General features: G+C 34.5%; 2 protein-coding genes across 3 annotated transcripts; both read left to right on the forward strand.

The window, feature by feature from the left end:
* The first annotated feature begins 656 nt into the window (after positions 1–656).
* On the forward strand, positions 657–6,176 carry LOC132112479 (dimethyladenosine transferase 2, mitochondrial-like). 2 transcript variants are annotated; one of them, XM_059519967.1, is made up of 9 exons: positions 657–800; positions 2,365–2,830; positions 2,910–3,001; positions 3,987–4,140; positions 4,280–4,428; positions 4,534–4,623; positions 4,746–4,808; positions 5,096–5,247; positions 5,363–6,176. In XM_059519967.1, the coding sequence occupies exons 2-9, from the start codon at positions 2,386–2,388 to the stop codon at positions 5,547–5,549; spliced, it is 1,332 nt and encodes a 443-aa protein (XP_059375950.1). In that variant the 5' UTR covers positions 657–800; positions 2,365–2,385; the 3' UTR covers positions 5,550–6,176. The 2 variants fall into 2 exon arrangements, with proteins under 2 accessions (XP_059375950.1, XP_059375951.1); XM_059519968.1 differs by having other exon boundaries at positions 5,105–5,247.
* A 541-nt stretch (positions 6,177–6,717) lies between these two features.
* On the forward strand, positions 6,718–27,985 carry LOC132112481 (consortin-like). Its single transcript, XM_059519969.1, has 11 exons — positions 6,718–6,789; positions 11,224–11,632; positions 13,979–14,121; positions 16,277–16,307; positions 16,615–16,701; positions 16,780–16,891; positions 18,161–18,182; positions 18,313–18,406; positions 21,127–21,662; positions 26,803–26,944; positions 27,033–27,985. The coding sequence occupies exons 2-11, from the start codon at positions 11,260–11,262 to the stop codon at positions 27,239–27,241; spliced, it is 1,749 nt and encodes a 582-aa protein (XP_059375952.1). The 5' UTR covers positions 6,718–6,789; positions 11,224–11,259; the 3' UTR covers positions 27,242–27,985.
* Positions 27,986–27,994: the final 9 nt, after the last annotated feature.

A 27,994-nucleotide genomic window follows, 5' to 3' on the forward strand; every position in this document is an offset into this window, starting at 1 on the left:
AGGTGACAACATTTTGTGGTCATCTCCCAAATTTATAACTGAGCTATTCTGAATGATGATCGATGATTCATGATTCATCTGGTGCACTCTGAGATTTAGATTGCAAGCCAATTACAATTACAACATCATGTTCCACTTGGATCTTGTATGCAAGGCTTTTGTGAAAAAAAAAAAAATAATAATAACGTTTGGATAAGTGGTCATATTAAATATATTCCACTGTATCATTAAGAAGGTCAACAGATTAATCAAACAGAATATTAATTAAAATGTATTTTTGCTCTATATGGAAACAGTAATAGTGTATGCCCTGAGTTTGGACGCCAGTACGGACAGATTACACTAATTTGCATAAACCAAAAAAAAAAAAAGGAATAATTGCAAAATGATTAAAAATACAGGCCATTAACTGGAGTTTGACAATTATTTTTTACTATATGTAGAAAAACATTTGTCCCTTTTTGCCTTCAATACATCCTGTTTTCAACATATATCTGATATTTTCATAATTATTTATATATTTATAAATAGTTTTGCATTTAGACGAATGTTTCCTGCAAATAATAATATTAGAATAACAGAATAACAAATAATAGAATAATAATATTAATGCGCAAAACTGACACAGTATTTTGGCATGATTTTGGCGCGTCGCGGCAACATGACGTACGTTGTGCGCCGCACCAATAGGATTGCGGAACTGTCTATGTCAACAACATGCGGGGTTCAATGTCACAGATGCGCGTGATGCGCAGCTTTCTTTAATTTAGATCTCGTGGTCAAGAACCGTGTTATTTGAGGTTAGTTTGAGTTCAAATTATCTATAGATGTGAAGCCGACAATCTGCATGTGTTTAATTTATCGCGACAGTAAACGAGTAACATTACGTTTCTCTGCCACAGCATTGGACAGGATTATAGTACGTTATGTGATGCATTTTAGCCAAGGTTCAAATGTGTATTTACAGAGTTATTTTCAGTAAAGTATATTAGAGTTACGCGAAGAAGATTTCTGATCATAATTTACTTATATAACCACGTGAAATGGCTGTATTGATGGTTATCTAGTCATTTAAACCAAGGAAATATCAGATTTTTAACACGTTTTTCTAGTAAATTTTTCAACTCAAAAACATTTTATCTGTTGCAAATTGCTTATTGTGTGTACAGTCTCTATAAAATTACTTTATAGGAATGCATATTATAAATAATATATTAATATTATATAATGCATGTTAAATAAAAAATTAAATAGGAGTTTCAAGCCCTTTAAAAAACTTTAAAATGTTTTGGGCAAAATGCAGCTTATATATATATATATATATATGAAAGTCGTGACATATATATATATATATATATATATACAGTACAGACCAAAAGTTTGGACACACCTTCTCGTTCAAAGAGTTTTCTTTATTTTCATGACTATGAAAATTGTAGAGTCACACTGAAGGCATCAAGGGCTATTTGACCAAGAAGGAGAGTGATGGGGTGCTGCGCCAGATGACCTGGCCTCCACAGTCACCGAACCTGAACCCAATCGAGATGGTTTAGGGGTGAGCTGGACCGCAGACAGAAGGCAAAAGGGCCAACAAGTGCTAAGCATCTCTCGGGGAACTCCTTCAAGACTGTTGGAAGACCATTTCAGGTGACTACCTCTTGAAGCTCATCAAGAGAATGCCAAGAGTGTGCAAAGCAGTAATCAAAGCAAAAGGTGGCTACTTTGAAGAACCTAGAATATAACACATTTTCAGTTGTTTCACTTTTTTGTTATTTATATAATTCCATATATAATTACACATGTGTTAATTCATAGTTTTGATGCCTTCAGTGTGAATCTACAATTTTCATAGTCATGAAAATAAAGAAAACTCTTTGAATGAGAAGGTGTGTCCAAACTTTTGGTCTGTACTATATATATATATATATATATGTATATATATGTATATGTATATATATATATATGTATATATATATATATATATGTATATGTATATATGTATATATGTATATATATATATGTATATATATATATATATATGTATATATGTATGTATATATATATATATATATGTATATATGTATATATATATATATATGTATATATGTATATATATATGTATATATATATATATATATAAAATGTTGTATGTTAATGTTATAAAAATGTTTTTTTTTTAACTGAACATGCATTATATAATATTAATATATTATTTATAATATGCATATATAATGCATATATATATATATATAATATATATATAATATATATATATATATAATATATAATGCAATAGTATTACATTAAAAAAATTAATTGGTGAGGTTTGGATTTACTATTTTATTGCATATTATATGATTTCAGGCTTCAAGCGTGTTGGTCATCATGGCAGCGTGTGGAGGATGTCGGTTCTTTGTCCTGACTTTAAGAACACTTTGTGGAACATCAAGATCTGCAGCACACTGTGCTCTGCCTTTAACTAAGCACAGGACTTTGTCCACCTCAGTGAGAACTTTCTCTCTAGACCCATTCCCCTCCGGGTCAAGGAAGACCCCGGCTCAGGTGGGCAAACCAGAGCGAATTTCTCCAACCTCAGGAGGCGTTCAGAGGAACATCTCTGCTGTCGCCGTGCCCCTGCAGGGACAGTTTCGCCCCCTCTGCCGGTATGATCCTTTGGATTTGGGTGATGTGGAGGAGAACATACAGAAAGCACTGGCCTGTAAACACCTGAGACGGTTCATAGTAGACCCTTCCCTCGCAAGAATCGTGACTGACCACCTCGCTGGAGACATTGATGATGGGAAAGCTGTTATATTTGAGTGTAACCCAGGTGTGTGTTCCTCAACTAATATTTAAATGCTGTCAGTATTTGTAAATATATTAATTTGGGTTTTGTCTCTTGTCCGCAGGTCCTGGGGTGTTGACTCGCGCTCTGCTGAACCTTGGGGCTCAAAGAATAGTTGCCCTGGAAAGTGATACAAACTTCCTTCCTGAGCTGAAGGTAGATGTCTGAAATGATCTTATCTCATTCTGCTCCCTGTCAGCTTTTATTTCCCTAATAAATAACCTAGAGGTGTGCAATATGGCAAAAATATCATGGCACAGTATTTCTCAGGCAGGATGACAATCCACTGTCTTTTTCTTTCTTTTTATGTTGGTTTTTAGACTATTTTGCAAGTTAATCAACTTATTTTCCTATTAAATTCCCTATTTCCCCTACTGAATTAAGTAAATATATTTTGGATTGTTATTAAAACTACAAAAGTTATTCAGAACTCACCCTGAGGCCATCTAAGATGAGTTTATTCTTCATCAGAACGGATTTGGAGAAATGCATTACATCACTTTCTCACCAATGGATCCTCTGCAGTGAATGGGTGCCGTCAGAATGAGAGTCCAAACAACGGATAAAAACATAATGATAATCTGTGCGACCCCAGTCAATCAGTTAGCATCTCAGGAATTAAAAAGCTTCATGTTTATTTAAATAAGAAGTTTAACTTCAAACTGTTGCATCCACCTAAAATAGTCAACTGTCCGTAATATTGCTTTCTCCAGTGAAAAAGTAATCTCATCTAAATCAGGAGAGAAATATATACACAGATTAAGTGTTGTTTACTAGACGAAGCATTATAATGGATTATGAACTGGTATTTTGACCAGAAGAGATGGTTTAAAAACATTTTAACAATTTGATCTGCAGCTTTTCATTTCGCAAGACATTGTTTTTAAAAGCTATTTGAACTCTCATTCTAACGGCACCCATTCACTACAGAGGATCCATTGGTGAATTCATTTACGTAATGCTAAACCAATCTAATACTACCGTAATGCTAAACCAAAAAAATAAACCAAGACACACATCCAGCTGCTCCTCCTCCCAGCTGTTTACTTTTATTTGATTACGAAGAACATCAATGTCAATGTAACCGCGATAGATATGAATCAAAAACAGCACACCTCTAAAATAACCTTTGATCTTAAAGGACCTGGAGCACAAACTGGAAGGGCAGCTGGATGTGGTTCATTGTGACTTCTTCAAACTGGATCCCATCGGCCAGGGCAGCATGAAACCTCCGGCCATGTACTCAGAGAAGCTCTTTTCTGACCTTGCCATCTCTGAGGTTCCTTGGTCAGCAGGTTAGTGCCCTAAACATTCAGAGTATTTTGAAAGGGCGGAAAGAAGGAAAATAACATGAGAATGAGTAAATAATCCTTTTAATCAAGGAATAAATGTGTGATTTAAATGTTTTTTGATTTCTTCCCATTTTTTGAGCAGATGTCCCAGTCAAAATTGTGGGCATCTTCTCACAAAGGAATGAGAAGAACATACTATGGAAGCTGATTTACAACCTGTTTGAACGCCGCTCCATTTTCCAGTACGGACGTGTGGAGCTGGTCATGTTTATCAGCCAGAAAGAATACACTGTGAGTTTGCATGTCAGGTTTAAGCTATATAAGTAGCAGAGGGTTTGAGCTTTCAAGCTGGATCCGAGTATGAATTATTTGATTTATGATTTATTTTTCTTTCAGAAACTAGTGACCCGTCCAAGAGATTACAAGAACTACCAAGCTTTCAGTGTCCTCTGGCAGATGGCCTGTGATATTGAGTTACTGCATGAGGTGAGACATTTTAATCATTATTTATGCACTATTGTTACCTTTTTCTGGGAATAATTTTCAATTAATGATTGGTGTGTTTGTGCATGTACTGTATTTGTGCATTTATGCTTTTCCATTACCAGGAGCCATTGTCATCCTTTCTAACTGTAACCAAGAAGACTGGAAGGCCCTCCTCAAAGAAGAGTGTAAGTATTGGCACACAGGTACTATAACTATTGTATTAGTGGTTTAGGAGAAGCACTGTGTCATCACATCCTTCTTTCTAATGAATTTGATTGCAGGTCTTCTTAATCAATAACTTGAAATCATTAGTAAAAAACAGACTGAATTGATCAATGAGTCACTGGTCTGAGCCAGACTGAATGAACGTAGATTTATCTCTCACTCACTTAATTACAGGTTATGTTCGCTATCAAAACATGAGCTGAGAAACACCCACGTTTTTCATTTACACGTTTTTTTTTCTCCCCAGCAATCCCAGAGTGATAACCTTTGCTTAGTGCGCATAACTCCACGTGAGGACTTGTTTAACTCTCACCTGACTCCCTTGAACGGCAGCACTCTGGTTATGATGGTGAAACAATGCCTTGCCAAAAGGAAAAGCAGACTGATAGAACAAATTAAGTAAGTTTATGAACTCTGACCTCTATTTAGAAACAGACTAGAGTTGCTGATGCTCTAAACCTATATAAAGGCGGCTGTGTTCATACTTTCCTTTTGTATTCTGTTTTTTTCAAAGCTCATGGAGTCCCGGCAGTGGATCAGAGCTCATTTCAAAGCTGGGCTTCCTTGACGACACAATGACAGGCGATGTTTATCCTGGTGAGTTCAAGCGTCTGTTTGAGCTAATGGAGCAGTCTGGAAACTTCACTCAGAGCTGGCTTTATGAAGAGACGCTGGAAACCACAAACACTGGTCACGCATAACACCGCCATGTACAGACATGCAGAGCTAATCATGGATGAAGAACAAAAGACATTGTTTTATATGGAAGAGACAGCTAAAGAATTGCTTAAAGAAATTCAAATTCTTAATGATGACTAAAAGCCTATTTAGACAGTCTTGTCTATGAAGGACTTTACTTTGTGTTTGGTCATAAAATGTGGACTGGAGGAGCTGGTTTCATCAGTGCTCGTTTTGGTTGTTGGTGACTGCTGGTTGGATACCTTTTAGACGAGTTTGAAGATGTTTTACGGTATCAAAAATAAAGATACCGTCACATTTTCAGAGAGGTATTGTTGCCATGCTGAAGCCATGAAGACAATAACCATTAAGTGTGTACTACAAGTATACCAAACACCTGCTTGATCTCTGACAGTAAGTAGGAAATATCACATTTGAACATTACAGGAATAAAAACTATGTGTTATTCTAATGATTACATTACCAAACCCATTAATGATGTAAATCTTTAAAATAACTTTTTGATTGTTTCCTTGTTTTTGTCTTTTTTTTTTAATGTGTGTTGTATTTAAATATATGAATTTTTAATAAACAACAAATAAATGACTACATGAATGTAAGAATTGCTTGATTTTGAAAAAAAAAGAAAATAGTCATGCACATGCACTATCTATCTATCTATCTATCTATCTATCTATCTATCTATACATCTATCTAAGTAAAAGACTTGCTAAAATAGATGCAACTGTTTCAATAAATTTAATTTAGTTCAGAATTTTCCTTACTTTTCCCTCATTATTTTTCTTTTGTTTTTTCATTATTTTTATTTATATTTTTCACAGATTATATTATGAAATGTATATAATGTATGTTCGTATAATATCATCCAAAAGGTGGTAGAGTACTTATATAATGATCAATGGTCCCCTACAGATTTACAAATCCTACTATGACAAGACTTGGTTGATGAATAGACATGTGTTTACGTATGTGTAAACGAATTATTTTATATTTAGGTATATTTTATATTTATTTAATATTTAGGTTCATATACAATACACTTAATATTCATGAGATACAGTCCTTGAGCTGAAGTACCCGGATAGTGGCGGGAGGGAGGAGTTGCGCAGGCGGCTGAAGAACCCGGATGAGTGACAGGAAAGAGCTGCGCAGACGTGCAGCAGGAACACAAACACACATCAGCCGACAGTCAAGAGCGCGGTTGCCTGTTCATCCGAATTTAACCACCTGCCCTATCGATCTGTAAGTGCTGCTGCCTCTTATTTTGAATACATTATTCATGAAAGATAATATCCGCGTTTAAAAAGCAAAATGAAATGTGCACTTTGTTGCAATAAATGCTTGCTTCACTTATGATGCTATGCATGTTAGCGATTGAATTAATGACAGCTCTCTCTGCACTATCCGCACCACCGGCACCTAATGTGTTAACACTTTTGATAGCATTTTACACAAATGTGATGTGAGAAATGATGAAAGCGGCTCTCATAGAGCTTTACCCTGCTTCTATAAATAAATGTGACTGATTTTTTTGATGCACGTAGAATCGTGTGTGTGTCCGACCTATAGCTTATATGTGATGATGGACACACTGTATTACATAAGATCAACATCTTTTATTTATCCAGCTGCAGAACGACCTGTGTTGGTCTCTCTTAGTTTATAAGCATTATGTTGTGATACAATATAATCTTTAAAAATGAATGGTGTCTTAAGTTTAAATAATTATTTCAAGTCATGTGTCAAAACAGAATGATGAGTTTTGTCTGGTTTGTTTTGCTTCGCTGAGCGTGAGATATGCATATGCAAATGTTGTTTATGTGTTAAATAACTTTCTTTGTGCTCCATATACATGGAAATAGATCACGATTAGGCTAGGAAAGGAATGTCATTTCAATGCATAGAGGTCACAACCCCTCCCAAAGGTCATATTTTGAGTTTACTGTTTCTAGCCTGGACTTTTCTGGTATTATCATTAATTATTATTACATAATAAGCTATAATATAGAGTCACTTGGCCATTATCATACAATAAACCATTTCAAGGTGATGCATCATGATCCTGAACACCATGACAGGAGTTTGTTTTGTCATAATGACAGCAGCCCTAAACAGAAAATACTCTCTCGGAAAAAAAGGTAGACAAGTTTAAGTTACTAAAATGTACCATTTAGGCACAAATATGTACCCTGTAGGTAATGATAAGTACCTTTAAGACAAATATGCACTCTTTAGGGGAAATTAAGGCATATATGTGTACCCACATAACAGCTTTTGTATCTTTTTTTCTAAAAGTATAGAATGCAACAGTCCACTTTTTTCCATATCATTGGTTCCGTAGGATTTTTAAAAATGAGTCTTAGTTTAAGAGTTATAAACCTTGAACCAAACTAACCCCCCACGAGGTAAATCACAACATTACAAACATTATTTGAAATTCAGACTAAAAACAAAAGGTACAATGTGAACTTAATGGCTTTAAATTGATGAGGAAAAGAATTACAATCCCATGAAACATTGCGAATGGCATAATCAAAATGACATTTTTAAATACAAAATACGCTTACAAATATGTATCTCATAATCATTGCTTCATGTGAATGGGTAGGCCCTAAAACGTTCTTTTGGCTGATTTATGTGTCTGTTTATGTTCTCTGATTGGTGGATGTTTCTCTGCAGATTCATGTGTAATGTAGTTTTCACCAAACAGTTTTTTAAAAAAATAAAAAGTTAGTTCAAATAAGAAAATAAATAAAATTAGTTGAAATAACACAGACTGATGGCTTTAACAAAAGCATATACCATCAGTTAACAACCTCATATCTTACAATAGGTTGTTCAAAATCAATTCACTTATAGAGAAAATGAATTTTTTATTTTTAAATCCGGAGCTCAAGTGCTGCACTCTATTGCCGAGACTAACCAATTAGAATACAAACAAATTATTCCATATTCCAAAGGTATTCTAAAACATTCAGAAAGAAGTTTCGGTATTACTTCAGTTTAGAATAGAGGAAGTCAGAATAGAGGACTGATGTTAATTTCACAGATGGTTCCGAAGAACGCTGTGTGCGTACGGGACACATTTGTATCTAGCTACTCCAGTCATGCTTGTTTTTCAGGATGAATAAACCCATCTCTCATCTCTCTCTCTCTCTCTCTCTCTCTCTCTCTCTCTCTCATTCACCCCTCAGGCTTTAATGTTGTTAAAGGAGCTAATGAGAGAGTGCAGCTGTCTTTGATTATTAATGAGCTCTCTCTTAAAAGAGGATAAAGGAGCATAGCAGCTCACATACCCAAATTTCTGCTTGCCACAATGTGACTGACCTCATGTTATTGTGGCTGTACCCTTTAAAGTCTCAACTTTTTACATAAAAATCTTCTGGTGAGCTTTTTTGCATTTGGATTTTGAAATGAAAGCTGTCACAAACCCAAGACAATAGCTAGTTGTTATCACTTCTAGTCACTCAGAATTGATAGAAAGCCCACATGGGTGGTGTGAAGCGGTTCACCTGCCCCTTCTCATTGATGTGGTTTGGATGTGCGTAGGTGGTCACACACCGCAGGCACAGATCCAGTGGTCCTCGGCTCACTGAGTCACTGTTTTATCAGAAAAGCGAATGAACGCCCGAGGTCTGCTGTGAGTCAGTCTACACTTCTAGAGCCAAATAACATCAGGATCAGGTCCTCTTCACAAACAGCCAAGTTCTTTCTGTCTGTAGCTGCCTGGTAAATAATGAGTCATTGGTTCAACTTGTAAATTGCAACATAATGGCATTTCTAATGTATATATGCAAGACATGGCAAGTTTAATTATAGGCTATATCACATTTTATACACAATAGTAATTCAAAGTACTTAAAAAATATAAAAGATGAAAAATAAATGCAAATACTACACTAAAAAGTAAAAAAAAAAAAAATAAAAAAAAATAAAAAGAATGTCAGCTAATAAAATGGTATTGTGTTTATGGTTTTTAGTCCATATCTATTAGCTTGTAAGTCATCTATAAAACTTAACTAATATTATTTAAGACTCGTATTGCAGTAGTTACATACATTCGTTTGTGGCCAGCTCTTAACATTTCTTTTATTTCCTGTCTTTGATCTATATTTGGCAAGGAAAAGGTTAAAAAGCAGAAAGAAAACTGAAATTGAAATGACTTTAGAATTGTAATTTACTTACATTATTTATCAGCCAAAGCCGTATAATGTAACTTTAAATCTCTAATTCTCATAACTCTGAACTGAAAAAAATGAACACAAATTGACAGTAATTTCAATATTTGAGTGATTATTTGAGTATTTTAGTGGATTATATAATTGTAATTATAATCATTTATTGTTAAAACAAAAAGTAGCGAATTAAGATTTTTGGAGTGTTTTACAAAAAAAACATATTGCAGTCATTTTCAAAACTGCATGTTTAAATCAGTACTTGATTTTTTTTTTATTATTATTTATAAAAATGTAATAAAAATTTACAATTGTTTCAAAAGAAGTCCTATACTAATTTTTGAGTGTAGTATTTTATTAATTATTCAGTTTTCATTTAGGTTTTAGATTGTTTTAGTAATTTTATCTTGCGTTTTTATCTTTTTATTAGGTTTTGTACATATTTCTATTTATCTTTAAGTAGCCTACTTCAACTTAATTTTTTATTTCAGCTAGTTGCCAACATTTTTTATTTAAATTTTTTTTTTTTTAATTTTACCTTTTTTAATACCCAGTATTTTTGTTGTTGTTGTTTCAGCTTTTTAACAGGAATTGTATTTTACATTTTTAGTTTTCAGACAGTAACAACATTGGATTCAGCTTAGTTTGTTCACTTAATGCACATTGAACTGCCTTAAGCGTTGTCATTATACGCAGTGACCTATAAGTGTTGTAGTATTTATTCATTCATTCAGGCTGCAGCTCCAGAATCCCCCTGAGCAGATGAAAAACAAACAGCAAGTCTGCTTTAAGATCTGTAAGATGCTGTATGATATTGCGTAAGCTCTGTCATGAGACAGAATGGTAATAAGCATGATGCTTTTTCTTTTATAAAAACCCAGTGGGGACTATTATGGAAAATCTCTATGGTGTATGAATTCACTATTCAGGGGAACCAAACAATCAGTGTGTGAGCGAGTGTGAGAGAGAGAGAGAGAGAGAGAGAGAGAGAGAGAGCATATAGACTTAAGAGCATTTCCTAATTAAGTATATTACAGCTGACACAGGACAGCAGTTTGGTGATATAATGTATAATTTATTAAATGTATTCCAAAAATGTGTAATTTTTACAATGTATATTATACATTTTAAAATATATTACTTTTAAATCTAATATTTAGCATATGCATTTATATATATATAATCGTTACTGAAACCTTTTTTTTGTTTTGAAAGAGTCTCTAATGATATCATGTGAAATGATACCAGAGCTGTACAGCTAAACAAAACATTAGCTAAAATCTATTTTGCATTTGGCCTCTGATTAATACAGCTATAAACAAATGTAAAAATCTAAACAGACAGGGACAAATCTCAAATGTTTTGATTCATGCACTGCTCTCAGACAGCCTGAAGTGGAATTATGGGTAAACTATGAGTCAGTTCTCTTAAAGGCCAATGAGCTCTTTACTTTTGATGATGGATCAAGACCATTAACGTGTCCCACTGATTTGTTCTCCAGCGTCATTTAGTGGCTGCGAAAGCTGCAGGGGTTCGAATGGATCTTCATGCTCTTGGTCTGCGGGATCTCATGGATGACGGACAGTGGCAGAGCGACGGCCCAGTGAGGCGGGGAGGAGTAACTGACCCCGAGCTCCTAAATGACTCTGACTCTAGCTGCAGCCCGGACGAGAACCTGAACCGACTGGTGGAGGAAGCGGAGGAGGTTGAACAGGGGCCCCGTGGTGGACAGAGGCCCCTCCGACAGGAAAACACTAACAACAATGGTGATGACGAAGACTATGACAGCTCCAAGGTGGAGGATGAAGAAGATGAGGAGGAGGAAGAGGTGGATAGTAACAGTAGAGCCTACTCTCCAGAGCTGGAGGGACGCATCCGAGACTCACCAGCACCCAGCCCCAGTCCCACAGGTAACGGACAATATCTGAGTTCCAGACCACGGTTTGAGAAACAACCTGCAGCATTAGCATAGATAAAGCCTTTGTTACTCATATCTGTGTGTGGTTTAGTTTACACTTCGCATTTCTGGAAAATTTCATGGACAAACAACAAGATTGTCAAAATGTTCCCCATTCACAAGGACCCACAAAAACGACAAAAATGTTGTATTATGTGACCTTTACAAAAAAAATCAGTTTTTGCTGTTTACACAGAGATGATAACAGTATCTCTTTCAAAAACTTGCATTTTGAAACCCATTTTTTAGAAATGTGAAGTTTCAGGCCTCCAAAATGGTGTTGGCATGTAAATGAACAGCCATAAACCATAAGAGATTTCCATCTTTAGACAAAAAAAGTGTAATGTAAACAACCCCTTAAACTATTTTTAACAAATTGTAATTGAAATAAAGAGGAAATAAATAAATATTAAGTGCTTAACTTCAGGTTAACTAAAAATAAATAATAAAAAAAAGAAAAGAAATAGATTAATTAGGGGGAAATGGTTTTCGTTCAAGATTTATTTCATCTTATATAATTTCAGAAATTAGAAATAAAATAATATAAAAAAATAAGTTGTGCTAAATAATAAGTGCTAAAATTACTAAAGCCAAAACTGAAATAAAAATAGATTACAGCTAAATAAAAATAATTAAAAATAAATAAAAACAAAATGACTAAAACCTGAACTAAAATTAAAATGAAAATTGAGAATATATAAAAAATATATAATTACAAATTTTATTATTATAATAGTATTGAAATAACACAATCAATATTTTGTACCCAACCCAAAATGTGAATCTATTAATTCTTGACAGCTAAGCATTTATTTAGCTTTCCATTCATAATTTATTTAGCTTTCATACAGCAAAATTCTGTTTTTTGATAGTGCCACGACTAAACAAATTAATAAATAAAAAACAGGTCCTATAGTACATTAAGGCAGAAACAGCTCCCAATCTTCACAGTGGGAAATTCTCCAGATGTTGTTGACCTGGAAGCAGTCAACCCAAGTTCAGTCCCATGAGTCATGTGTCAGTGCATGAGTGTGAATACACTACCACGGTTCTAGAACAAAAACAAATCAATAGCTCATCTTGCAGTTCCACTGTGCAGGTTTTTTCAGTTTAATTCTAAAGAGTTTGTGAAATTCATTCCACTGAAATGTTACAAGATCTTCTGAGAATTAGTCCTTTGAGCACAACTAAAAGTCAGAAATATGAAAAGAAATGATGCTTGGTGGTTTTCTATGCCAACCAAGAGGATTTTTTTTGTCATAATTAGCAGTGCTGTGCTAGAATAAATCTGATTTTTATACTAATAATATAAAATCTGTTTCTTTCAGTATTGCTTGTGTATAAAAATAAAAAAGACTAATACTGAATGTTCCTTAAACATTGAATGGTTTTTGTGTCACAACCCAGTCCAAATGGTGTCATCCTGAATGACATGGACATCAGGCTGAAGGTGGAGAAGTGTTTCTATTGTCTGATGTTTCAGACACCCTGAGTAATAGTGCAGGACTTCTGTTTCTGTTTCTGCTGTAGATCGAGTGACTGCATCGCATTGTTGTCATGCAACTTTCAGACAGGTTTGAGTGGCGTGAATAATAAGGGCCAACCTCTAGACCGAGTTATATCTGTGTTGATGTACTAACACTGGCTGTAACATCTCAATTCAATTTTTTTGAGCATTTAGACACCTATATGCTACATGTGTCTTGCAAAACCACATCAGGGTAATTACCGTTAACTATTAAAACATTTGTTTTAATTGAAATTAACTGAAATATGATCAGATATTAGATGGATAAACCAAAGCAAAATTTTAAATGTTCAATGCAAACTAAATGAAATCAGCTGAAGCACAGAAAGAAAGAAAGAAAGAAAGAAAGAAAGAAAGAAAGAAAGAAAGAAAGAAAGAAAGAAAGAAAAAGTGGAAAATAAATATGGAAATAAAAACTTAAACTGAAGTTTAAAAAAAAATAATAATAATTTAAAAAATAATTAATCCTAAACAGTAATATGGTTAAAACACACACACACACACACACACACACACACACACACACACACACACACACACACACACACACACACACACACACAATTATTAAAAATTAACTTGACTTAATTAACTAACTGGAAATCTTTAAAAAAGTAAAAGTATTCAGAATATTAAACTAAAAAAAAAAAAGTGTATAAACGGCACTAAAATAACACTAAACTACATACAGTAAAATAAGAAGTCTATTGGTAATAATTATGCATACAAATAGCATACAGTTCAAAGAGGATGTGTTATTTGTCTTTTCAGTGTCAGAGGGGCTTGTGAGTCCTGAAGGGACGCCTCACGCTGATGCTAGATCTCCCCAGGGCTTCGCTCGCTCCCTGCTGGCGTCTCTGCAGGAGCTGGCGGAGCAGGGAGAACACCCCCTTCTGCCACAGTGCCTCCATCAGGTCTCGTACTCCTGTTCTACATCAGCTCCTCTGAGTGTGTGTGTCTGCTCGAAATTACTAAATGAGGTGTTAAATTGAAAGGAAATGTGAGAGATTGTGAGACAACTAAATGTCTCATCATTTGCAAACACTTGTCTGTTACAAATAGACTTTCAAATTAAAAATAAAACATACGGCAAAAACAGTAATATTATGAAATATTATTACAATTGAAATGGCTGTTGAGCATATTTTAAAATGCAATTTATTTCTGATGCAAAGCTGAATTTTCAGAATCACTACTCCAGTTTTCAGTGTCACATGATCCTTCAAAAACTGATTATAAACCGAAAATACAGATTTTTTTTTATGCGTACCCTAACACTTTTGAACGGTAGTGTACTTTTATCTTTAGCTAACAAAAAAATAAAAAATGTCTTTCTGCAATTTACATTTGACAAAAATAAGTAAAAAAAACCTTGATTTTGAAAATGATGTGTGACCTAGTAACAGCTTTTGTGGGCATCTCTTCGTTGCCAGTAGATGCCAGTAGTGCAAACCTCTTATTACTTCAGTCTGCTATTGTGTGTGTCAGAACATGAGATGAATTTTCCTGTGATGTTCCACATTGTTCATTAATAAGCTCATGTTAGTCTGTTGTTGCTGCTGGCCCTTGCAGATAACACTGACTGATAGCGGTACATGATGAATCTGATAGGAAGCCGGCACCTTAAAAGGTTTATTTGAGCCTGACGTTATTCAACATGTTTACCAGAACTTCTTTGCTCAGCTGGTTTAGTTTCATCCTGGGGAGAGATTTATGTGAAGCTACAAGACGACTCTGCTGGAACTGTTCTCATTTATTCCCCTGTGGATTATGTTCTTAAAAGAGGTTTTAAAGGCAACAAATTGGATAACTGGATTTTCTCTTGACTTTTTAAGTGCTCGGTGTATACTCCAACATTAACAACAAAGCCCCTTCCTCAGCTCACCCAGACCATTTATTAAAAGTAAGCTGCAAAAGCGGGTCAGAAATAGTCATATGATTCATAATTATGTTAACATAGGATCAGTAAAGTTTATATGGCTGTTTAGGCTGTGAACGGCAATTTGAACTATGCCAATAGACAGGATTTATTTTAATGATGCTTTTCAGTCTCACACTTCAAACATTGTTTTGCAGTTCTTTGACAAAACCAGAATTGTTAATTTGCAGTTCTGAGAAGAAAATTGAGAACTGTGAGATATAAACTACCTTTTTTAATTTTTATTCCATGGTGGGGAAAAAAATAAAGGGGGAAAAAACAACAAATTTGTGATGTAAACTCAAAATTCAAAGAGGGGAGTGAGAATTGAGAGAGAATTTTTTTAATTGCCTTTATTTTTTTCCTGTGGTGAAAACAGGCTTGCATAACATACATTTAGATTTTAGAATATTTTAATAATTTGTGTGTGTGTTTAACCATTCTGTTGTGCTTTTGTAATTTTTATTAGTGTTTTTTTTATTTAGTTAAAATTTTATTAGAATTATTTTTAATTACAGTATTTCAACCTATTACAGTAATTTTATTCTGTTTCCTATCATGAGCTGCTATCAGTCAATGTTATCAACACATGTAAATTAAGCATTTTGGACTGAATTTATAAAAAAAAAAATTGTAGAGAACCTAACAAATAAAAAAGCAATGTTTTTGAATATCAGTGCTGAAAAAATAAATTCTAGAAAAACAAATAATTAGTGCCTCGTTTATGTAGATCTTTTAGTCGTGAGCAGCCTCATGAAGATTAGATGGATGAGGAATGAAGGAGAGCGAAATAAAAGAGACGTGTTACTGCCACCCACTCGGTGAGACATCTCTCATGTCTGCACTCAGAGAGATACATGCTGTAGTGATTTTCATCCTGCCTCTTCACTTCAACTTTACCCTGCAAGACGTCTGAAGAGAGCTCATGTCAGGAGTTTTACTCCATGGGAACGAGTCTTTGCACCTCAGACAACAATAATATACTGTACATGCAGGTGTAGCAAAATAAATCACTTTAAAAATGAACTTTAATTAATGACCTGTTTTATATAATGTAATACATTAGAGTTATTGTACAGTGTTACCTAATGATGCTTTTCATTGTGTAATGTAATGCATAATAACTGTGGGCTAAACTCTCTTTTTTACAGATTGCAGAGTCATATATGCGTGAGGAGGACTGTATCCTTAATATTATTATTTTTCAATTATATGATAATATAGAGGAACTGTGTAATGGTGTGTTTAAACAGCCTTTGACGCTTTTTCCATTATAGCTCCTATTTTATACCCTGTTGCCTTTGTTATTGTAACTGAATCGGGGATGCTTGCAATGTTTATGGATATAATGCTGTTTATTGTATTACATTCAGTGCATTACCACAGCCTGTCATTGTCTTATATGATAGTATTTCACTGTTGTAAAGTGCATTGGTGCTTTGGGGTTTTCCGCTTCTTGTAGATTTTCCTCAACCAGAGCATTTTCCAGATGAGAGAGCAGTCAGGTTCATACAGTTAGAGAGACTCTATCACGAACGTCTGCTGTCCAACCTCAACGCCCTACAGCAGCAGTGGGGTAAGTGGATTCTGGTAAACTGTTACCCAGAGCTGGTTCTTGACAGAACACCTTTTAACCTCGTCTTTATGTGATCAGAGAGGAGATGGAGTTTGGTAGGCCAGTGTCAGGATGGTCCAGAAGACAGAGAGACTGAGCTGGATGCTGAACACCTGGAGAAACTGAGACACATCTGCAGAACACATGGACAGTGAGTGCACACTGCACATGAACACTACATTAGTCTGCCACACAGATCAGGTCAACTTTGTATATTTATTTATTTTTTATTTTATTACATACTCCATTAGTTAAGCCGCACAGATCAGGTCAACACTATTTTATTTATTTATATATTAATAAAATATATATATTTAATATATTTTTATATTTAATTCACACCTTTTTATGCAGAAATTATATTATTTTATTGCACTTTACAATAGGCTAGCCACACATATTAGGTCAAAAATATTTTATATAATTGTATATTTTATAATTTTATATTATACGTTTATGTGCCACAAAGATCAGGGCAACATTATTATTATTATTATTATTATTATTATTATTATTATTATTATTATTATGTTATATTATTATGTTTTTATTTATTTATTGTATTTAAAAAATTTTCATTGCACACTTTATTAGTGCAGCCACACAGATCAAGTCAACTTTTTTTTATTTACTTTGTTTTCATTCTTTTTTTTTTTATTGCTCTCTACAATAGATCAGCCACTTTTTTTTACTTTTAGTTTTTATTTTTTTAAATCATTGTTTTATTGCAGTCTACAATTGATCAGCCACACAGGTCAGGTCAACTATATCATATATATATATTTTTTCATTAATATTATTTACATTTTATACTTTATTTTGTTCCACACTTCATTACTTACAGATTGGGTCAACAATATTCTATATTATACATGTTTTTGCTTCCCTATAAGTAAGTATTTTTCTCCACTCTTTTATAATGCATATTTTCCTAGATCAGATGTCCAGCAGAGCTCTATATAAATATGTTAGCAGTGTTGTAAATGGAGTACAAGTAAATATTTAACCTTTCGAGCCACTACAAAATTTAAGTACGGGGTAAAAGCTGTTTCTTTCTGTCCCGTTTCTCCGGGCCAGACACTTTCATGGGCAGCCACACCTGAGCGTCTCTCTTTCCCCTCCTAAATTTAGCTCGTCTGTGTCTCATTTCTGTGCTCTGGCTGCAGTTTGTAGTCCTGTAATGGTTTAAGCATATGGCCCATTGCTGTGCTTTCAGCAATTTGAGACAAGTGCTAGAGTTTCAGTATGGGAAATGTGCCGCGCTAATATTAGATTCCCGCTGAGCGGAGCGACCTTAGATTTGCGTCCCCTTTTAATGCATGTTGTCCCGCTACGAGAGAGATGGAGCGAGATAAAAAAATACAGATAGCTCTTTAAGATGATTTTGACTGACACTTCACTGTTTCTCGCCTTTTTTCAGACCTGCATGGAGCGCTGAGAAGGTAAGATTGCCTCTTTGATGCTCACTTTTGAAACAGCATGTCTATATGTATGTAACTGTAATAAGAAAAAAAGAAATCCATGTTTAAAGACCAGAGGGTGAATGTCAGTGTTGTCTGCGTGCGTTCATAGTGCGAGCTGTCCAAAGTGCAAAGGAACAGTGTGATCAGAGAAACACAGGGAGGAGAGCAAAACCTCAACACGCAAGAGCTTTCATGCAGCTCAGGTGAGTTTATTTCTCCAATGACAGGCCAGACCATCTAATATAGACCATCAACTACAGAAAAACACATCATCTTGGATTTAATACTTTATATGTGCTAGATATATTTATTAGGGCTTTTTTATTTCAATTTAACAGGTTAATTATAAAAAACACTACAACAAAAAAACAATCTCCCTACCATCAGAGTAATTTCCATAATATGATGTCTGTATTTATGTATTTATTCAGTGTGAAATAACACCATCCTGCATCATATTTACTAAAGGAAATCCAATACTTGTTTCTTACTAATTTTGGGGCGCTGATTCCAAAAGTAGTCCCTGATTTGCTCGAGAATGTAACAGTTTCTCACAAAATATAATATGAGTCGTCTTATATTATACCTTACGCAGAAGACGTAATTCCTATTTCCCTATGATCCGGGTTACAACTACGTCGAATTTTCATATGATTCATAAAAATTCTGTAGATATTATTTTATTCTTTCAACTTTTACCACTCAGTTAAATGATAACTTTTGAAAAGGTTTTTTATATTTGAGTGCTTTTGTATATATGTGTAATATTAATTTTTTATTTTTTCTAAAACCTTCCAGTTTTCGCACAGAATAGGTATTAAGATTTCAATTTTTCAAAAAGTATGTGCTTACATGCATTACATATTATATATTATTATATGCATATATTATTTCCAAATATATACAGTACAATAAAAAAAAAATTATAATTTCTATTTTGTGAGAAGACACGATGGAATTTAGATATATATATATATATATATATATATATATAAAGCTAAATATCAATTAACAACAACATTGTTGGTCTCACTGTGGTTATCCCAACAGTTGTTTCAGAAAAATGTTTATTAAAAAGTAAATTCTTATGGCAAATAAAACTGCTTAACATGTATCAAGTACCTAAATAGGATCAGTTTTAATTTTCTTTTAATATTAGTTGTGTACACCTAGTCACCTAGAAGGATTCTTGCATCATCCATGGACGAGGCAAACCCCATGTCCCCCATGGCAAACCCCATGAGTTAGAGTTCCCTCCTGTCCCTCCAGATCATGTCTTATTGATGAGACTCCCTTTCTCACTGGCTCTCGCAGCTGATGTGCTGCTGGGGTATGTTACCTGAACACCGCGTTACTCGCATTGAGTTCCCTGACCCGGTTTCACTTTTACATGCCAGGCATGGCAGCACCACACACACACACACACACACAGCCTCTGCCCAGCCACCTGTTCTGGAGTGTGTTGAGAAGGGTTTCTGCTTGGCCGGGACTCCTGCAGCAGGTGCATCTTGTCCTGCACCGGTAACATCCCAGACGCACCAGTTAGAGATTGATTGCATTCACTCGTACTGCTTGTTCATGAAGAATTCTGATCCAAAAGTTCATCATAATACCATGCCCTCTGTTAGATGTTGACCTGAACTATGGTTTCTGATTGTCTGATATATATATATATGTAATATTAGTGGTGTCAAACTTGGCGAGTTAATGCAGGCGATTAATTTTTTCAGTTTAACGTGTTAAAAATATTTAACGCAATTAAAGCAGGGGCAGAGCTACAGTGAGGGAGAGTGTAGTTTTTATAAACTGAGCATCAGACTGTATCGGCCTGGCACTGGTTGTCGTGTGTCTTTCTCTGATCTCTGACAGTGAGCTGTCATTACTAAGATCCTGTCTCTGAGCAGCACAGCGCCCCCTGTGCGTTTATGACCGCCAAGGGAGCAGAGAACAGTCAACAGTGGAGTCCTGCATTATTGATTCACAGGGCTTCAGGCAGCAGGCTCAGGAAGCATCAATAGTGATTGATCGTCTGCCATCGATCTGTTCTGTTGTACACAAGGGTCTGATGGTCAAATGACCACGCCGCCATTCAATCCAAAGAAATCAGACATAGTACACCATACTATTCATGCTATTTTTCCAGCATTTTTCATATATATTTATTATAATTTATTGTAAGTATATTATTATTTTATTAATATTTATTTATTATTTATTTATCATGTATCAGGACTCAATATAAGGACTGCCAGAAGGGAAAAGGTGAGCATTAAAAACGCTCGGGATTGTTGGCGGAGCAGTTGAACGCTGTGTGATAGTAGCATCCAGATTTTTTTCCCCAATTGTTTATTTTCTTTATTATAAAAAAAAAAAAATGTGTAGGCCTATCTTTTCTTGTTGTGAATGTCCCAATTGAGTGCAGAATGTAATAATTTCAGATAAATGTTCTTGTTTTATATTTTGGTTGCATGTGTGAGTTAATAAAAATGTAGATGGTTGTTTAAAATAGATATACTGTATAATATCAAAATATCGATATCGATCGATATACTCCTGTATCGAATTGAATCGTAATCATATGAGAATCGATATTGTATCGTGACGAACCATCTGATTTCACCCATTATATAATACAAAATGTATGATTTCTTTAAATAGTTGTAATTTTTATAATATGTAATTCATAATTATGATATATTAATTATTATAAAAGTTTACTTTGTATTATTATATATATATAAAATAATAAATATATATTAAATAAAAATATTTTAACAGTATTCTCAAATAATAGTAACAATAATTATTACAATTATTAAACCTAAAATAAAATGTATTTTTAATTCAAATTAAATATTTGTAATACAAAAAATATTTTATAATTAGTTTCATATAAACCATCTTCTCTCTTAATCTAAAACAGGGAAGGATATGGAGGATCAGAGTACATCTGAGGCACAACAGGAAGTCATCCAGCATGAAGATTGTAGCAGCACCACCCCACAATCCAACCAGAGTGCACAGCAGCATGACCCCTCCTCCTCCTTCTCCTCCTCCTCGGCTGTGACGGACAGCTCCTCCTCTCCAGCCTGTGAGGATGCAGGAGCAGAAGAAGAGAGGGTAAAAATTGAAGCTTCCCACAGGGATGCAACACCAATGGACACTGCTCTACCAGGCAACGTGGAGGCCCAGCCGGTGACAGAGGAAACGGGGAACACTGTGGATACGGGGCAGGATATGGTGGAGTCCGTCCAACACACTAAGCAAGAAGATGGAGGGGAGGAAGAGGAGGCTTTGATGCTGGAGGAAGGAGGAGCAGATCAGCTGCCTCTGGAGCGGGAAGCTCCTGAGAAAACAGCAGAGTTGGATCTAGAGGAGAATGGGAACGGGGTGGAGTCGCTGGATAATATGAATGTGTCCATGCTGGATGACATGGCCAAACGCATACAGGTGGAAGAGGTAAGTGACAGATTTTCACTCAATTTAGTTAAAATGACAAAGAGGCTTATTTGTTGTTTTGTGCTTGGCATGGCTTTGTTTTGAGAATTGGTTTGATTTCGGATCAGATTAGTTTTAAAGGTCTTTCCAATTAGGCCCTTAAGCTGTGGAACTTGAACTATGAAACTATGATAACATCCAGTGATGTCATAGTGATGTCATCTTGCATCACCTCTAGCTACTTTAGTCAATGACTGAATGGAATATTCCAGGTTTCACAACAACAATGTAGATTTCTAAGACAGAATAGATTGCAAACCTTGTCTATGCAATATTATGAAACCTTATTTCAACCCTGGTAACTTTCACATGTTAAGGTTACCAGAAAGGGAGCCCTCTGTATATCCCTTTCCAACTATAAAAATATTCCTAATGTTAAAAGGACAATTTTGCATCTAATAATATCTTAAAATAAGACCATTTATTTAAATTATTTGTGCAAAAAGAATTTAAAGAAGAGACATAACATAGACTCATATTATCTATATAATTGATTTAGATAATTTTAAAAAACAAATATGTACAAGTCAAATTGTCTGTGATAACCGACTGCTTGTCTCAATGGTTCTTAAAGTGATAGTTCACTCAAAAAATTTAAATTCTGTTACTCACCCTCATGTTATTCCAAACCTGTACGAGTTGTTTTCTGCAGAACATAAAAGAAAATGTTTTGAAGAACGTTGGTAACTAAACCGTTTTGGTGACCGATGACTTCCGTTTTATAAAGATATCTTCTTTTATGTTCCACAGAAGAAAGAACGGACAGAAGTGATGACAGAAATAAGTTTTTGGGTGAACTGTCCCTTTAACTTGTAATGAACCAAGAACACATCATTAGCGACTCACATAGAAGCGTGATGTGTTTTTGGATTATTTTCTTGGTGTGTTGTTTTTTTTTTTAGCTCAGCTTGTATGATCTCAAGTCCCGGCCCCTCTTTTATTTCTTGTAAGTTATGGAGGTAAGAAGGCGTCAGATAAGAGCATAAATAATAGATGTCGGAATCTTAGCAGTGATTGGGAGAGCTGGGTGACCTAAAGGGTGACCTTTCCCCTGATTGTCAGATCTGAATGAAAATGTAACAGGCAGCAGTGTGTGATGATGTCATAATGACACTTCCACCCTCAATGAGACAATCAACAATGGAATCTGGACCACTGATCTCTGCCAGCACAATACAGGCTTTCATGAAGCCAATATCCTGTGTCTTAAACCCTTTTGTGCTCTGTTCCCAAACATGTGATGTGCTGTTTCTTGGCGGGGGGATCTTGATTTCAGGACTAGTATATAACGCGGCATCTTGTGTTTAGTGCTTTCAATATAAAACTGTTATTCAAAAGTTTGAGGTCGGTAAGATAAAAGAAAAAAAAAATGTGTGTAACATTTTTACAGTTTAAAGTAACTTTTATATTCGAATACATTTTAAAATTTTATTTATTCCTGTAATGTAAAGCTGAATTTTCAGCATCATTACATGATCCTTCAGAAATCAATCCAATACGCTGATCTGCTGCTCAAGAAACATTTCTTATTATTATTATCAATGTTGAAAACAGTTGTGCTGCTTAATATGTTTGTGGAGCAGTGACAAAAAGTATTAATATCGTAAAAAAAAAAAAAACTTTCTGGTTGCAGCTGTCATAGATGTAACCCCCCCCCCCCCCCCCCCCCCCCCAAAAAATAAAAAAATAAATAAATACAATTAAATTATATATATAAAAAGAAAATTGTATGTAACTTGTATAACTCTCTTTATTGTGTGGAATACAAAATAGGATATTTTGAAGAATGTTGTGGTGCCGTTGACTTTAATTGTATATGGACAAAAAACAAGACATTTCTCAAAATATCTTCTTTTGTGTGCAAGAATAGATGTTGCATGAGAGTTGTGACTCAACAATGATGGCGTTTATCAGCACACACGTGGATTTTGACCTTCAGCCTGCACCGTCAATTGTCAAATCTGTTGAGTTTGTTAAAATGGTTTGACTTTTGAACATTTGTCTGAGCTTTCCCTTTACTTGGAAAGGTCGACAACATACTGCGGAAACATGATGTGCTTGCAGACTGTTGTGCTCAGTAAGACCCGATTTTGATGCTTTTTAATCAGACAGAACCTACTGACCTGGAAATCCATGCATTATAACATGCAATACTCATTATTTATCGGTTCATTTGTAGTAGAACAAGTACACAGCACTGCCAGAGTATGATATCCCATCAGCACTGCTGACATTTGTTCAAGCACATTCAAAAGTTTAGCCTGTGAGATTTCTTTTTTAAACGTTTTTAAAATCTCACTAAGGCTGCATTTATTTGATCAAAACTAAAGTAAAAAGAGTCATATTGTTAAATATTATTACAATATTGTTGTAACAGTTTTCTATTTTAATACATATTAAAATGTAGTTTATTACAGGGGTCAAAGCTGAATTTTCAGCATCATTACTGCAGTTATCAGCGTCACATGATCAAATAACGGTTCATTCTATCTTTAATTCCAAGTATCTCTGCTGTATCTGTTCATTCAGTAATTAATGATGCAGCAGTGGACATCGATTTATTCTGAAGCTCTACAGCTGACCCAATGTTTTGTAGATTTACACAATCTTGTCTTGCATGTCTGGTCAGTGATGGAGTTACTATGGCCATTTGTGGCTTATAATGCTGAACAACCACAGAGAGAACAAACATTACCTGACTGACGTTATGTCAGCACTCAACAAACGTGACGTTTTTTCTATTCAAGTCCGTCATCAGAGTGCATTCGAGGAGCTGGAAACTTTCATTAGCGATGATAAGCATGTGTTATTCTTGGGCTGTTCTGCTGATTGCTCACTGTTAATGGTCCACTTCGTGATAGGCTCACCACATTGTGGACTGTTTAGAAGCCTAATTACTCAAGTGTCATTTACTCAAGTGATTAATGCACCTGTTATTAGTCCTATTAATTTGTAACGCTGATTATGCGCTTTGTACTTCCTAAAAGAAGTTCTTTTATGAGAGATTTAAAGCAAAACATTTTGAGTTTAACATCCAAGCCTATAGTTAAGTGTTAAAGTATAGTTAACCTCTACTTTGTTACATCAATGTATTTAAGCTTTTTAATGAAACAGATAGTTCTGTTGCTAAAGTTGGATTAGAGATCTTCAAAGAGCATTAGAGATGAACAACAGCCTTTACCATGGTAAAAACACATCCTCATATACCTTATTGCTTTAGTAGTTTTATTTTGGACATTTAATACAGTGTTTAGTTGTACAGTGAGGTCTGCTGTCCTGCTTTTTAAAGTCTTTGTGGAATTGAGTCATTCTGTTCTGTTTGGCTTCAGTCTCTCCTGACAAATTTAACTGCTATGATATGATGGAGCAAAAATAGAGAACTATAATTGCAGTGCTTGAAAATTTGTTTTCATTGGGACAGATCTTGCCAAATATGGAAGCTGTCAGTGTGAAATATGTGGACTGCAAGGGTTTAAATGAAAAACAAGCCTGCTAGTCTTTTACAAATGAGAATGAAATAAGAAAACAACCTAATGTTGTCAATGTAAAGTAGTTCCTCTGTTAATTAAGTGTTTTTTTTTCCTTTACTTTGTTGTTTACTTAGTGACTCTCTAGCTTTTATTTTATTATTTTATTTTACCTTATAGTAATTTTATGTGCTTTGTAATTAAAAAAAAAAAAAATATATATATATATATATATATATTTATATTTTTATCTATATTTTGTTAGCTTTATTTTATTTTCTGCTTTAGTATATTTAGTACTTTAGTGTACACATTTTATTTAAATACATTTCATTTATTTATTTTTTCCATTTCTAATTTTTAAGTTTTCATTTATTGATATTTTATTTCAGCTCATTTCAATTCAAATATATTTTTAAATGTTTTACTTATAGTTTAAGTTAACAATAACAACACTATGCAGCCTCTCTCACGTCATTATATATTCAGATTTATTCATGGAATTCAGTATTAATTGGTCAGACCACAGCTCTTCAGAATGTCCACTCATTCTCAGTGCTGAATGGTCTTTAACAGTTTGACCTCTCTGTGACCTTTTCCATTCCTTGGTGGCTGATGTAACATTACTGAATCTCTTTCCTCACCATCTACAATACTTTCATTCTCATGTCCATAATTTATGAAGAGGGGTAAAGCCAATGGATTCCAGCTCTTTGCTGAATAGTAAAGAACATGTATAATGTATTGTTTTATTTTTTTTAAACAGCAGCACTTATTTAGTATTATAATTTATTTTATCCCATTAAGAATAATTTTTATTCCATCAGAATATTTACTTAATGAACGATGATTCTGATATATCATTATTTTTGTATGTAAAGAGAGTACAACTTGAAATTAAATGTCTCAAAAATGTTTTTAATGTTTTAATGCATTTAAGAAAAAGCATTAATTTTAGTATAATTAAGATACCATTATAGTTTATGTGCTTTTTTTATACATTATTTTTTTTGTTAAGTTATTTTTTAGTTTTTCTTATGACATCAGGTTAAACTAAGTGTAAATGAGAAATGTTGCCTTGTCCATTTGCTGAATTAAATTAAGTTTAATCAGTGTATTTCAATAAACCTGATTTACATAAACTCTTTAAAATATTCTCTTCTTCACTGTGATAGACGTTTTAACTATCAAATAAAGTAAATATTAAATCTTAAATATAAATAAATGTTACAATTATAAACTGTAGATCTTCATGTGGGTTTGAAGTTTAATATTTATTTATATTGCAGTAAACAAATTAATAAAACCTAAAAATAATTTCTATAAAAAAGTGCTTATTTTATGTAAGTCTGACAATTGGGAATAATTTCTTGTTAAATAGAAAAAAAACACTAATAGTAATTTGGTAAAACGCTGTATTTTACATACTGAACCCTACATCCAGGCAGCCAAAAAAAAAAAAAAAAAGAAGTCTGGTTCTTACATACATGAGCAATGCATTTCCTGCACACTCAGCTCATAGTGACATCTAGTGGGTGAAGTATGTTAGTGGAGAACACTTCCTAATTTTCAGGATACACTATGAGCCAGTGAATCCAGGAATCTTTCTCAGTAACCTGCCCTCTGTCTTTCAGATCACTCCAGCTGCTGGTCTTGTGTCGATCTTGAAGAGAAGAGTCTCTCTGGAAGGAGCCACCAGCTCTGTCCCTGCCGCCCCTAAACCCATTTCGAAGCGTAAAGTCCGTTTCCGAGAGCCTGACGAGGGCCTGGACCACGGTAAGAACTGCTATTGTTTTCTAAAAACTAATTTTTGCCGTATTCAAACTGACCATGTTCTGATTCTACACTGATTTGCAATATGCAGATGAGGTGGGCGGAGACTCCTGGCTGCTCCTCCTCTTGTTGTGCTTTGCTACCGTGGTCATAAGTGTGGGCGGGACTGCGCTCTACTGCACTTTCGGAGATGCCCAATCCAGTGTGTGCACAGACTTTTTCCATAACATGGACTTCTACATCGGACGAGTGCAGAGGGGCATGGATGAGCTCAAACACTGGCTGTCCCCGAGCTCATAGCAGGACGGGGCGACTCGTTTTCTTCTTCTCTGTAGCCTCCGTGATCTTTAATGCTGAGATATCCTCGTACGTAGGCCTTTGCTGGGTCACGCTGTCACGGATGAAGCCCAATCGAGGCGATGTCCGGCCCCTGGAAGGCACAGGAAACCACTTTGGCCAGTTTTTGACTCAAGTAGCCCACTGTTTACTGCCATCAACTGAACCTCATGTGAAGAGACTTCATTTCTATTGTCTTAAATCAAAACCTTAACACTTGGTTGACAGAGTTTTGTCTTTTATTCATTGGAAAAGTGAATGACCATCATGGTACTTAAGATATAATAATGGACATAATCATCTGTAGCCTGGACGTAGCATTTTCCTGTGATGGGTTTGAATTGACTTATGGAAAGATGTTTTTAGGTACAGGAAAGCAATACATGTATATTGAGGAATTACAGATATAGATATAGTTTTAGATAGATATAAAGTCAGCAAAGAGGCAAATCTCGGTTATCATAGTTACTCAATTATTAATCAAGGGGGGGAAATAATTTTCCAGTAGATTTTACAATATTTTGATCATTAATAAAAAGTTAAATCACTGAAGATGATCAATATATTTTATTTCAAACAGTTGACCAGGTCATATACCATCCATCAGACTGAATTTCCTTTGTATGTTTTAATTATTATTATTTTATGTAATTATTATTAATGAATGATTTGTATTTATACTTATTTTATTCGGTGTGCTGGTTGAAATAAATTGAT

The sequence above is a fragment of the Carassius carassius genome, chromosome 32 (assembly GCF_963082965.1).
Source record: "Carassius carassius chromosome 32, fCarCar2.1, whole genome shotgun sequence".
Taxonomy (NCBI): domain Eukaryota; kingdom Metazoa; phylum Chordata; class Actinopteri; order Cypriniformes; family Cyprinidae; genus Carassius; species Carassius carassius.